The sequence below is a fragment of the Trachurus japonicus genome, chromosome 6 (assembly GCF_045865225.1).
Source record: "Trachurus japonicus isolate A0001 chromosome 6, Traja_1.0".
Classification (NCBI taxonomy): Eukaryota; Metazoa; Chordata; class Actinopteri; order Carangiformes; family Carangidae; genus Trachurus; species Trachurus japonicus.
Window position 1 is genome coordinate 31,808,773 of NC_140912.1, and position 12,598 is coordinate 31,821,370.

Genomic DNA, 12,598 nt, shown 5'->3' on the forward strand with positions numbered 1-12,598 from the left:
TGTTGTTGAAGTCCAGTGACAGTCGGCTTTCATCCAGGCCGTCAAAGATGAAGAGAAGTTTACAGACAGCCAGCTGCTCTGCTGTGACCTTCTGTAATGTTGGATGGAAAACATGGAGCAGCCTGAGAAGACTCAACCGCTGATCTCTGATCAGGTTCAGCTCCCTGAACGAAAGCAGAACCAGCAGACTGACATCTTGGTTCTCCAAGCCCTCGGCCCAGTCCAGAGTGAACTTCTGCACCGAGAAGGTTTTTCCAACGCCAGCGACGCCGTTGGTCAGAACCACTCTGATGGGTCTCTGTTGGACAGGTGAGACCATAGAGACGTCCTCTCTCTGTTGGACAGGTGAGACCGTAGAGACGTCCTCTCTCTGTTGGACAGGTGAGACTGTAGAGACGTCCTCTCTCTGTTGGACAGGTGAGACTGTAGAGACGTCCTCTCTCTGTTGGACAGGTGAGACTGTAGAGACGTCCTCTCTCTGTTGGACAGGTGAGACCGTAGAGACGTCCTCTCTCTGTTGGACAGGTGAGACCGTAGAGACGTCCTCTCTCTGTTGGACAGGTGAGACCGTAGAGACGTCCTCTCTCTGTTGGACAGGTGAGACCGTAGAGACGTCCTCTCTCTGTTGGACAGGTAAGTCTTTAAAGATGTCGTTGCACTTGATTGGAGTGTCATGGAGGGTCTTCTTCTTGGACGTTGTCTCCAGCTGTCTCACCTCATGTTGGGTATTAACCTCTTCACTCTGTCCCTCTGTGATGTAGAGCTCAGTGTAGATCCTGTTGAGGAGGGTTACACTTCCTGTTCCACTTCCTGTTGCCTCAGTTCCTTCAGTCACTCGTTCACATCTGCTCCTCAGACTGATCTTATGTTGTTCTAAAACCTCCTGCAGACCACGATCTGCTGAGAGAGAAGAGACAGAGTCAGACTGAAGACAGAGAGTCTGACAATCTGATCAGATTATTTTCATCAGCTACAGAAAAACTACAGACAACAAAGAGAAGGTTTGAATCATCATCTTAAATGTCAGTGCTGTGTGATGGAACAATGACTCTGGAGGAAACAACAGGTCCTGGTTTCACAAATGACCACATCAGCAGACAGATGTTCAGTCTCACTTTGTCCACAGCTGCTCTGATTGGCTGTCTGCAGTCCACCTCTGATTTTGGGTCTTTTTCCACACTGGGGACAGGAGGGGGGTCCTGAAGAACCAGACTGGTCCCAGTCTGAGGCGAAGCACTGTCTGCAGAACCAGTGCCCACAGCTGGTGGAGACTGGATCCTTCAGGACGTCCTGACAGAGACCACAGCAGGACAGCTGCTGGTCCACAGAGACACCACTCCTCTTCCTCCTGTCAAGACATTTCTGGATCAACAACATGTCACAGCTCCACATCTGAGCTCTGATTGGTTAACCACCTCAAGGGGCGGGGCTTCAGTAAGCAGAGGAGCAGAGAGAGAGAAAGTAGAGGAAGACGAGTGTAGAGAGACGAGCTGAATGAAGACCTGGTCCTGAACTGGTCTGGTTTCTTTTTTTTTTTTTTTTTTTTTTGTTTCAGGTGATTTACTTTAGGGATGTCACAATTATATATTGTCTTAGTCTGATTATTGTCAGAAAAATAATTACAATTACGATTATTGCACATTTCACAACACTATGAATGGGTAAAACCAAATATAGTCAAAATATAATTACATTACTAATTATATACATGAAACATTTTAAGTATCGATTAATGGAAATGTTTGAAATATGTCATTAATAGTCATCTATAGCAAATGTTTACGTTTATTTTCACCATTCTTGTATTTTTTTTTTTTTTTTTTTTTTTTATTGCACAATTAAACACATATTACAGGACAATTACACCGACAGTTAGACGTGTACGAGAACGTATGGGACAAGGGACGCTTTTACAAAACAAACAAACATACGAGCTAGGAGAGATCTAATCAGAGATTGGAGAGTGGAGTTACGAGAGGGGGTGTTGAGCAGATGTATTGGGAATAAAACAAAAATAAAGATAGGAATAGGAATGAGGGGGAAGAGAAGGTGGGGCAGATATATTGGAGAAAACAAAAATAAAGATAGGAGAGATCTAATCGGAGATTGGAGAGTGGAGTTACGAGAGGGGGTGTTGAGCAGATGTATTGGAAATTAAACAAAAATAAAGATAGGAATAGGAATGAGGGGGAAGAGAAGGTGGGGCAAATATATTGGAGAAAACAGAGATAAAGATAGGAATAGGAATAAGAATGAGGGAGAAGAGAGAGTGGGGGGGGGGGGGGTTCGAGGAATCAGCTCTGGACGAATTGCATGAATGGTGACCAGGTTTTATTGTAATGGGTGATATTGTCTTTCATTGTGAATGTGAGTTTTTCCAAATTTGAATGTTCAGTTAACAAATTATACCAATGTTGTATTGAAAGTTTTGTTCTGTCTTTCCAATTGAGTAGTATTATTTTTTTGGCCATGGTTGTGGCGATGAGGATAAATGTTTGATGATGTTTTGGGATTGGTAAATTAGAAATGTCACCGAGTAAGGCTATGGTGAGGTGGATTGGGATGCTGAGGCTGAGGATCTTGGATAGCTCTCCCATGACCTCCGACCAAAAGCGTCTAATTGGGGGGCAGTACCAAAGTGCATGGGGGTAGTTGTCTATTGTGGCTGGGCAGTGTACGCAGGTGTTGATGTCGGTGAAGCCCATCAGGTGCATTTTGTGGGTGGTGATGTGTATTCTGTGTAGTACTTTATATTGAATTAACTGTATATTGGAGTTGGGTGACATAGTGAATGTGTTATTGCAAATGGTTTGCCAATTGATGTCTGTTTGGATGTGGAGGTCTGAGGTCCATTTATCTATCGGTAATGAAGTGGTGTTGTCATGATGGGAGAGAAGTTTGTAAATCTGGGAGAGAAGTCTCTTGGGTTTGAGGAGATTTAGTTTCAGTAGTAGGGGGGGGGCTGGGTTGTGGAAGTTGTTAATATCAATAATTTTTTTAATGGTTTCTTTTAATTGTAGGTATTGGAATTGACAATTTTGTGGGAGGTTATATTTCTGTTTTAGTAGGTCGAAGGTCATGAGAGAGCCATCCCTGAAAAGGTCCCCTAGGCTGGTTATTCCTCTCTGTCTCCAGGATGTAAAGTTGATTGTTTTTTTGTTAATTTTGAACATTGGGTTGTGCCAGATGGGGGTGGAGTTGCATGGGGTGAGCTGGAGATTTAAGATTTCATTTGTTTTCCACCAGGCTGCAAGGGTAGTGTTTATAGTGTTGTATTTGAAACAGTCATGGGTTCTAATGGATTTATCTATGAAGATTATGTCTTGGATGGTCAAGTCTTTGCAGATGGTTTGCTCGATGTCCAACCAGGCAGAATTTGTGCTGTTGGTCCAATGGTGAATATATTGCAATTGGTGAGAGAGACAGTAATGGTAGAAGTTTGGGGCATCGAGTCCTCCATATTGTTTTGGTCTTTGAAGGGTGGTTAATTTGATCCGGGTTTTTTTTCCTTTCCAATAGAATGAGTTTACTGTTGAATTCAGAGAGGAAAACCAGCCCAGGGGAGGATTAATGTGTGTCATGGCAAATAGGTAATTGATTTTGGGGAGAATGTTCATTTTGACAGATACGGCCAATCAGGGATAGTGGGAGTTTATTCCATCGATTGAGGTCTTCTTTGATATTTTGCAGTAGTGGTGTGAAATTTAGTTTAAATATGTCTTTTGGGTTTGTTGGGATATGAATTCCGAGGTATTTGATGGACTGAGCTGCATGTTTGTAGGGTAGATCCCCAACCTCAGCATCCCAATCGATGTGAGTAAGAGGCAGAATCTCGGATTTTGTCCAGTTTATGGAATAGCCAGAGACTGTGCTAAAGCTGTCTATAAGATTATGGACTGATGGAAGTGAGGTGGAGGGAGATGTTAGGTACAGTAAGATGTCGTCTGCATATAGACTGATTTTGTGACGGTGTGACATTGTTTGTATACCTGAGATGTTATTGTTCTGTCTAATGGCTATGGCAAGTGGTTCAATAAATAGTGCGAAGAGAAGTGGTGATAACGGACATCCTTGTCTTGTACCTCTGTGCAAAGTGAAGGGTTTGGATATTGAACCATTGGTGATAACAGATGCTGTAGGTGAGTTGTATAGAATTTTGATCCAATTTATGAAGTATGGGCTAAAACCAAAGTGATTGAGAGAGGTGAAAAGGAAGGACCATCCTACCCTATCAAATGCCTTTTCTGCGTCCAGAGTTAGTGCTATGGCAGGGAATTGAGTCTTGGTGTGAGTTTTGTTTCTGTATAGTTCTATTATGTTGAGTAGTCTTCTCGTGTTTTCTGAGGAGTGTCTCCCTTTAATGAATCCGGTTTGATCTGGGTGAATAAGTGATGGAATAACGGAATCTAATCTTATTGCTAGGGCCTTGCTTATGATTTTGACGTCTGTGTTTATTAGAGATATTGGGCGATAGCTGGAGCATTGTGTGGGATTCTTGTTTGGTTTGAGAATGAGTGTGATCAGGGCTGTATTCATGTGGTGGGGGATCTTTGAGTTACAGAGGGTTTCAGAGATCATATTGAAAAATAGAGGGGAGATAAGGGACCAAAAGTGTTTGTAGAATTCTACAGGGAAGCCGTCTAGACCTGGGGACTTGCTGTTAGGCATGAGTAGTAGTGCTTTTTCCAATTCTTTTATTGAGAGTGAAGTATCTAAATAGTCGGTTTGATCAGTGGACAGTTTTGGAAGGGAGACACTCCTCAGAAACGTTTCAACATCTGTGGGTGTGGGAAAATGGTCCGGAGTGTACAAGTTGGTGTAGTAATCCCTAAATGTTTCGTTTATTGCTATGTGGTCCTGTGTTATATTTCCCATTACATCTTCTATTGAAGTTATGTTATTTTTTTCCCTTTGTTGTTTCAGTTGGTTGGCTAAAAGTTTACCAGTTTTATTGCCAAATTCAAATTGTTGATGTCTGAGTTTGAGAAGAGTGTGTTGGGTTTTTTTGTCCAGCAGACTGTTGAGTTCGTATTTTATTTTGAGTAGTTCTTTATTGGGTGTATTTGTGGGCGTTTGAGAGGTTTCCAGTCTTTTTAGCTCCTGTTCTAAGTAATGTTCTCTTGCAATTTCATTTTTCTTTTTCTTTGTGGCATATGATATTATTTTTCCTCTAAGAACTGCTTTTGCTGTTTCCCACAGTGTGCTTGCTGATATGTCTGGAGTGGTGTTGGTCTCGAGGAAGTATATCCATTCATCTTTGAAATAGGTGGTGAATTCTGGGTCTTGAAGTAGGGATATGTTAAAGCGCCATCTGGGTTTAGGTTGGGGTTCTGTTCCTGTAAATAATTTGAAAGATATGGGGGCATGGTCTGATATGATAATGCTGTGGATGTTGGATTCTGTTATTCTGTGTGTGAGTGTGTTATTAACCAGGAAATAGTCAATTCGTGAGTGGGTTTTGTGATGTGGGGAGTAGTATGTAAATTCCTTGTTGTTCGTATTGTGTAATCTCCATATGTCTACCAGTCCGTATTCCGACATATATTGTTTGATTGTAGACGAGGAATTGAGGGGTTTGTTGGATGGTAAGATAGAAGAGCGGTCTAGGTCTGGGTTTAATACAGTGTTATAATCGCCACCTATTATAACCTGTGAGTTTGGGAAGTTGTAAAGTTCGTGAAACAGGGAGTGAAAAAATGTGGGAGAGTCTGAATTTGGGCCGTAGATGCTTGCTATTGTTATGCTGTCTTTGTGAATTTTACCATTGATGATAATGAATCGTCCCTCTGGATCTGCAATAGTACAGTTGTGAGTGTATGGCGTGGTTTTGCTGAGGAGAATAGAAGTGCCACGTTGTTTTGAGTTATAGGTTGAGTGGTAGGACTGGCCGATCCATCTGGCGTTAAGCTTCCGAGACTCTGCCTCTGTCAGATGGGTTTCTTGTATTAGACAGATGTCTGATTTTAGTTTGTGTAAGTGATCCAGCACCTTGGTTCTTTTGGCGGGTGAGCTGATCCCTCGAATGTTCCATGATGTGAAATTTAGTGTTATAGCCATAATACTATTGGGTTTGGAAGTGATAAGATTATAGCGAGTGATTTGATTTGGCTACTATTCTGCTCAAATGCAGGATATTGAGAGATGATTGGGAAGGGGAGACACGGGGAAGACAAATGACAGGGGACATTAGGTGGGGACAGAAAGGTTAAAAACAGAGAAACAAGTAGGAGCATAATGACTTAGGGGGGGACTGTTACAGATGGAGACGGGAGGGAGTAAAACAAAACTAAGATATATTTTAAAGGTTTTAAGTGTATTGGTAGTGGTACAAGAGGTGTAAAGAGAGTAGGGAGTGGACAAGAGGAAGAGAGAAAACATAAAAGACGGAAGAAGGAGAAGAGAGAAATGAGGGAAGTAGGGCTGTGTGTGTTTGCTTCTATTGACAAGTACACATTTTAATTGAATAATAATAATAATATAATACTGATAATGATAATAGTAATATTAAGGAGCAGGGGGGGGGGGGGGGGGGGGGGGGGGGGGAGGAAAAAAAAAAAAAAAAAAGGAAGGAGGGGGGGGGGGGCTACTAATGTGTTTGTCAGTAGAGATTATAGAAATGGGTGACCATGGCAAGTGGTCTGGTTTCTGTCTCTGTTTATCTGTTGACCTTAAATCTGGACTCTAAAACAAACTCCCTGTTAGTTTGAGTCTCTTCAGTTCTGCGTTGTCTCGTCTGGTTTTTACTCCAAATGTGTGAAATGATTGAGAAGCTGTTGGTGGTGTTTTCCTCTTTCAGACACTGATCATGTGTTTGATGTTGGTTCTGGACTGAGTCCTATCAGCTCTTTAACTAACACATGAGTCTAATGACTGAATCATCTTCAGCTCAATTTACAGTATAGAAACCGTCTCTTACCATGACTCTGAAGGTCCAGGTCCAGGTCCAGGTCCAGGTTCAGGGCTGAAGAATGGAGGATATCCCATGGACTGGTCACTCCTCACAGACAAGCAAGTGGGTCCAGTTCCAGGTCCAGACTTGAACTCAATAGGTTGTCCCATGGACCAGTCACTCCTCATGGACAGACAGATGGATCCTGGAGACTCATCTCTCAGTCTGTGGTTCTGACCTCTGCAAACACAAACATGATTTTATTCACATCACATTGATCACTGATCAGTTCTCTGATCACAGATGCATTGTGGGAAGTCTCCAGTGACGTCAGCGTCCAGCACCACACACTGTAGTGAAGGATGGAAGCAACAGCTCTACACAGGATCACACAGAGGACACACACACATACAGAGGACACACACACAGACAGGCTTGGGGAGTAATGGATTACATGTCATGGCGTAAGAGAAAAAAGAAGGAAACTGTAATCTGTTACAGTATCAACTTTATTTTATTTATTTATTTATTTATTTATTTATTTATATATTTACAGTAGGGGAGAGTGGGGTAAGTTGAGCCACTTTTTGTATTCAGGATCACTACATCAAGACAATTATAGTTTTGTAACTTGCTTGCTAACTAACACATCTGCATATATTTCAGGATGTTTTGCATCCCTACAAATTAACAGAATTAGTGTAAATATAACTGTTTTTAAAATATAGCATGTTAAAAAAAAAGTGGTCTTGTGACTCAACTTACCCCATGAATGGGGTAAGTTGACCATAGGAGTGGGGTAAATTGATCAACCCCCCCTTCTTTCCTTCCATCCATCTCCTACCTCCCCCTTTACTTAATATTTAATCTGTCCAGGTTACAGGTGAACACAAACTGCAGGGACTTCCTGCTGAGCCACCAACTCACTGAGATTTGGGGAGTTTTGCAATTACGTCACATCTTGGGAAGAATCCCAGATATTTTTCTTTGAAAGTAAAGTTTGGCACACTATAAACAACTTTTCCTGTTTATAGGAACATACTTACTGTAATCACAAACATACAGAATCTTAATCATTTGGACATATACAGCCAAAATACATTCATTAAGTGTATAGGATAGGTGGCTCAACTTACCCCTGGCCAGATGGATCAACTTACCCCACAGCTACCTTAGCTTGGGTTTATTGCTCTCACAGCTAAAATGGTGCAGTTTCATGCTAGGTTTACTACCTCATGTTGTAGCTCATAGATACCCTAACCCATGTATAAAACAAATTTGCAATCATCTCTTTTGGTCTAAACACAATTCTCATGAAACTTATGATCGATGAAATTCACTCTCGAGAGTGAAAAATGATTTTTTTTGGTCATAAATGTTAAACCACTTTACTCACGTGGTTCTAATCTTCACAGACTCCATGAAATGATGCCTGCCTCCCAAATAGTTGGTCACATGCTAACTTTTTCCTATAGTTTCCTAGAAACAAGGGGTGGGTCAGCTTAGACACTGGCTCATCTTACCCCACTCTCCCCTACAGAAAAAACATGTCATCAGATTGCTGGTATGTTTGATAAAAATTGGGATTACCTCTTGTCAGGATTACATTTAAAAAAAAATGTTGCAGTTTTCCTCCTCGACTATTATTTTCTATTTCCTTCATGACGTCCTGTCAGCTTCAGGACTCTGACTGACCGGTGACTCATGGTCGATTGTCACGGAGTTTGTCCATTGTGTTTTATTTTGAAATTTACCGGATGCTGAGTGAGTTTGACTTCCTGTTTTGAGTGATCTAATCGACGTGGATTGATGTGTGCTGATTGTGTGATATTCTTAATTAGTATATTTGGTATTGAAGTAATCCAATAGTAACTAAAAGTAATCTGGTTGATTACTTTAATTTTGTGATACTTAGAGTAAGTTACTGATTACATTATTTTTCAAATGTAGTTTGTAATTGTACTGGATTACATTTAACCCTCCAAACCTGCACACAGGTCTGAATCTGGTCTCTTACTGTGACTCTGGAGGTCCAGGTCCAAGACTGAAGTTTGGAGGACGTCCCATGGACCGGTCACTCCTCATGGACAGACAGATGGATCCTGGAGACTCTGCTCTCAGTCTGTGGTTCTGACCTCTGCAAACACAAACATGTTTTTATTCACATCACATTGATCAGTGGACACACACACGCACACATTTCCTCTCCTGTGACGTCACACACACTTCAGGTTTCTATCTGGTCTCTTACTGTGAGTCTGGAGGTTCATGTTTGGACCGGTCACTCTCCAGAGACTTTGATCTGTCCTCCTGTTCCTCCACATTAACACTCATCTTCAGGACTTCTGTCAGTCTGAGAGGGAAACCAGTAACACACACACACACACACACACACAAAATCAAGACACACCCAAATGCACCGAGGACAAACTATAATCACTTCCTTGTCTGATCCAGTTGTTGACCTCCACCACTCATCGTACTTTGACCATAGATATAAACATGTAGAAGCCTCTGACGCTGCTGTCCATTGGAACGATATGTCAACGCGGCCGCCATCTTGGGCAGGGGGAAGCCGTGTCTACTTACTGCTTTAGTCAACAGAGGCAGAGGTCTATTAACCATTAAAATCACCATAACTCACTGAATATTCAACTGATTTTAAAGACCTTTGGTTTATTATAAATATCAGACATATATTTATGATACAACATAGAATGATATTTTATATTTATCTTACATACATTTACATACTCAGACACACACCCACATGCGTACATTCACTGAAATTTGTTCTTGACAAGCCTGGAGTGGCATCTACGTGTATATATCTATGACTTTGACATTAAATCCATGTTCATCCAGTCACCGTGACCTTTGACCTTTGATGTTTGTTCTGAGTTTGAAGAAGTTGTGTGGAGGTGAATCTGAGACAATGTGCTGACGTATGTACGGACTACGTCTGACTCTTCTTCCCTCCACAGTCCACACAGACACACTGACTCTCACACTCTGACACAACAACAACAACAACAATAATAATAATAATAATAATAATAATAATAATAATAATAATGTTGTGTTGACACTCACTCGTCTCAGACTTCAGTTTCTCTCCTTCTGCTCCGTTCACTCTAACATGGCGTCTGAACATTTTTACTTTCACTTACTCCCTCTGCTCTACAGTTACAGGAAATCACAAGTTCATTGTTACAGAGGGAGGGGAAGTCTCTTTCTACAGTAGAGTGGCGCCACCTGCTGGGTAACTCCTGGTATTACACCTGTATGGACAGGTGAACTCTGACACCATGAATAAACAGTGAGCTGAGATCCAGCTGTGGTAGAAGAGCTGCTGAGAGATTTAAAGACACTCCACTACAAGTTACAGCTCAGTCTGTTGACGAATTGATTTTCTTTCATATCAGGCAAAAGTTTCAGAAATCACAACACAACAAGTATAAAACCACAACCTGCAAAACCATGAAATAACAACAAGTGGCTGCAGGTCCAAGAATGTAACAGAGAGTCTGAGGCCAAACTTTAGTTTCTTTAGTTCTGATGGCTAAGGTGACAGAACCAACAAATCACATTAGGGACTGTTCGTTATTTATGGATTATACAACAAGTAGTTCCGACCAAGCAATCTGATTGGTCAATAAGACATTTAGAACGTGCTCAAATCAGCATTACAGCACGGCTGACTCATCACTGAAAATATTACTTCGCCATGTCATGTTGTTTACACATCTCCATGGCAACATGGACTTTTCCCCCTTTTATTTTGAAAAACGTCATTTATTACTCGTGAAAATAAATCACAAACTACACTGACCTCCCGTAGGGTGTTCCTGACAGCTGCCAAAGTCACATTTATAGAGCAATTATTTCATTTTATTTTTTGTTAATATATTGTAAACTTCCCCGTTACAGCAGAGAGGATTGTCTCCTGGGCCGTAAAGTATACCCCCGCAGGGCCCCGCATGCCGTGGGGGCCCCGCCCCCGCCCGTTAAGCCGAGTTTCCACCGAATCAACGGTCTTTTTTTTTTTTTTTTTTTTACACTGCAACATTTGTTTCACGTCATGATAACTTATGTATTTTGGCCATTCAAGCTTCCACAGTCCATAGTTCTCCTCTTTGTTTGATATTTCAAGAGACTTTTGGTTAACTAACCATGGATAGCTCCTAGCCCCCCCGTCATCGCGGCCATCGCCTCGCCTCCCCCCCCCCCCCCCCCCCCCCCGCCCGTCATCACTGCCGTCATCCGCGGTGAACGGCCGCGGGGGGGCCCCGCACGGTTACGTTACGGCGCTGATTGTCTCCCTCCCATGTGTGTAACGTTACAAAGTCGGAGAGACACGAGTTGTGATCGCGGTGAATATGTTTTTTTAAAATATGGCCTGGAGCTGAATATTTCATTGGATAAAACGGAGGTGATTACCTGTATGTTTCTCTCTCTCCCTCTCTCTTGCTTGCGCCTTTTGGGCTTTTAAATAATCTGGAGTAATCGTTTGTCTTTCTCTATCAGCTGTGTCGGCGACACGGCGCTGTAACTTCATTTACATGTAGAGTTTGCGGTTGTAGAAGCTGTTGTGGTATTTTTCATCATAAATGACATGAAAGTTACATCTGTGAAAGGAAAAAAACGGCATCTTTGTTATAACTTGAGCGAGTTTGTGCAGTGTTGATTTAGTTCAGGAAAGTCCGAGACCGCGTTAAAACATGAACGTCAGCTCAGAGTTCACTCATCTGGGACTAGAAAATCATTTCTGTTGCTAGGTCGTTACTAAGGTTCGGACTATTTGCTGTAGAGGTGAACTAGGTTCCATTACACATAGGAGTCTACTGACGTGACTGATTGTGTTTCAGTTATTAGTCAGACCCCATTTATTTCCATGGAAACGGGAAGCACACTCGCAAAAAAACTTTAAATTTTGAGAGCAAAACGTCCATCAACATGAATATTTATTTAATTATACGCTTTATTTTGTTGGTAATTGTTGTATAATCGCAATATTACCCTCGAGGGTGTGCTTAAACGTAATTTGAGCACGACGGTGATGCGGTCAGGACCGAGGCGCTTGCGCCGAGGTCCGCAAGCATCACCGAAGCATCACCGAAGTGAAAATATGCTTGAATAAAAATTGTTTAATAACAAGCTGCTTTTTATGTGATGAGTCTTATTTTAAGTAGAATGAGATTTGTTTTGACTAGAAATGACATTTTTGACTTGAAATGAGACAAATATTCTTGGTAAGATTTTGAGTTTTTGCAGTGCAGGGCCCAGGTTGAAAAAAAACAAAGTTTCCCTTTAATGGATTTGGTGTCACTGACAGATCTTTAAAACTGTGATTGAAAATAAAAACAAGAAAAAATGATCAACACATTTTAAAAATGTGCATTCTCCGGGGCTCAGTTTGGTCCTGGTAGCACAACTCTTTTAAAAATGTACATGAAATCCACTGGGAAGTTTCATCTGAGCTCCTATTCACCACTTTCCGTAGAACGCCGCTGGGCGTCGCCATGACACTCAATTCACCGACAAGTCGGTTTCGCACTTCTGTCTCACTTCAAGCAGAATGGAGCTAGCCTAGCAGTCTGTCTTAGAAGTGTTTTTATTATTATTACAAGTTCATAGAATGTCCTCCGGTACGACATGTGCTGTTGTTGGATGCACAAACAACTCAAGGAAAGTTAAAGATTTTATGAA

At 41.7% G+C, this 12,598-nt stretch overlaps 2 protein-coding genes across 2 annotated transcripts in view; both read right to left on the bottom strand.

Annotated features, from left to right (window-relative positions):
* The window catches only part of LOC146986472 (uncharacterized), a 185,693-nt gene that overhangs the window by 85,421 nt on the left and 87,674 nt on the right, over positions 1-12,598 (bottom strand). The gene's annotated exons all lie outside the window — the stretch shown is intronic.
* LOC146986474 (uncharacterized) lies at positions 1,024-9,223 on the bottom strand. The gene is made up of 3 exons (XM_085780363.1): positions 9,141-9,223; positions 8,907-9,026; positions 1,024-1,348 (listed from the first exon to the last, which is right to left on the bottom strand). Exons 1-3 carry the CDS (start codon positions 9,221-9,223, stop codon positions 1,024-1,026), a joined length of 528 nt encoding a protein of 175 aa, XP_085636489.1.

Coding starts and splice junctions, on each gene's coding strand:
- LOC146986474 (XM_085780363.1), bottom strand. CDS start 9,223: ATGAGTGTTAATGTGGAGGAACAGGAGGACAGATCAAAGTCTCTGGAG. Junction 9,027..9,140: donor CATGAACCTCCAGACTCACA/GTAAGAGACCAG, acceptor TTGTGTTTGCAG/AGGTCAGAACCACAGACTGA. Junction 1,349..8,906: donor CCTGGACCTCCAGAGTCACA/GTAAGAGACCAG, acceptor ATGTCTTGACAG/GAGGAAGAGGAGTGGTGTCT.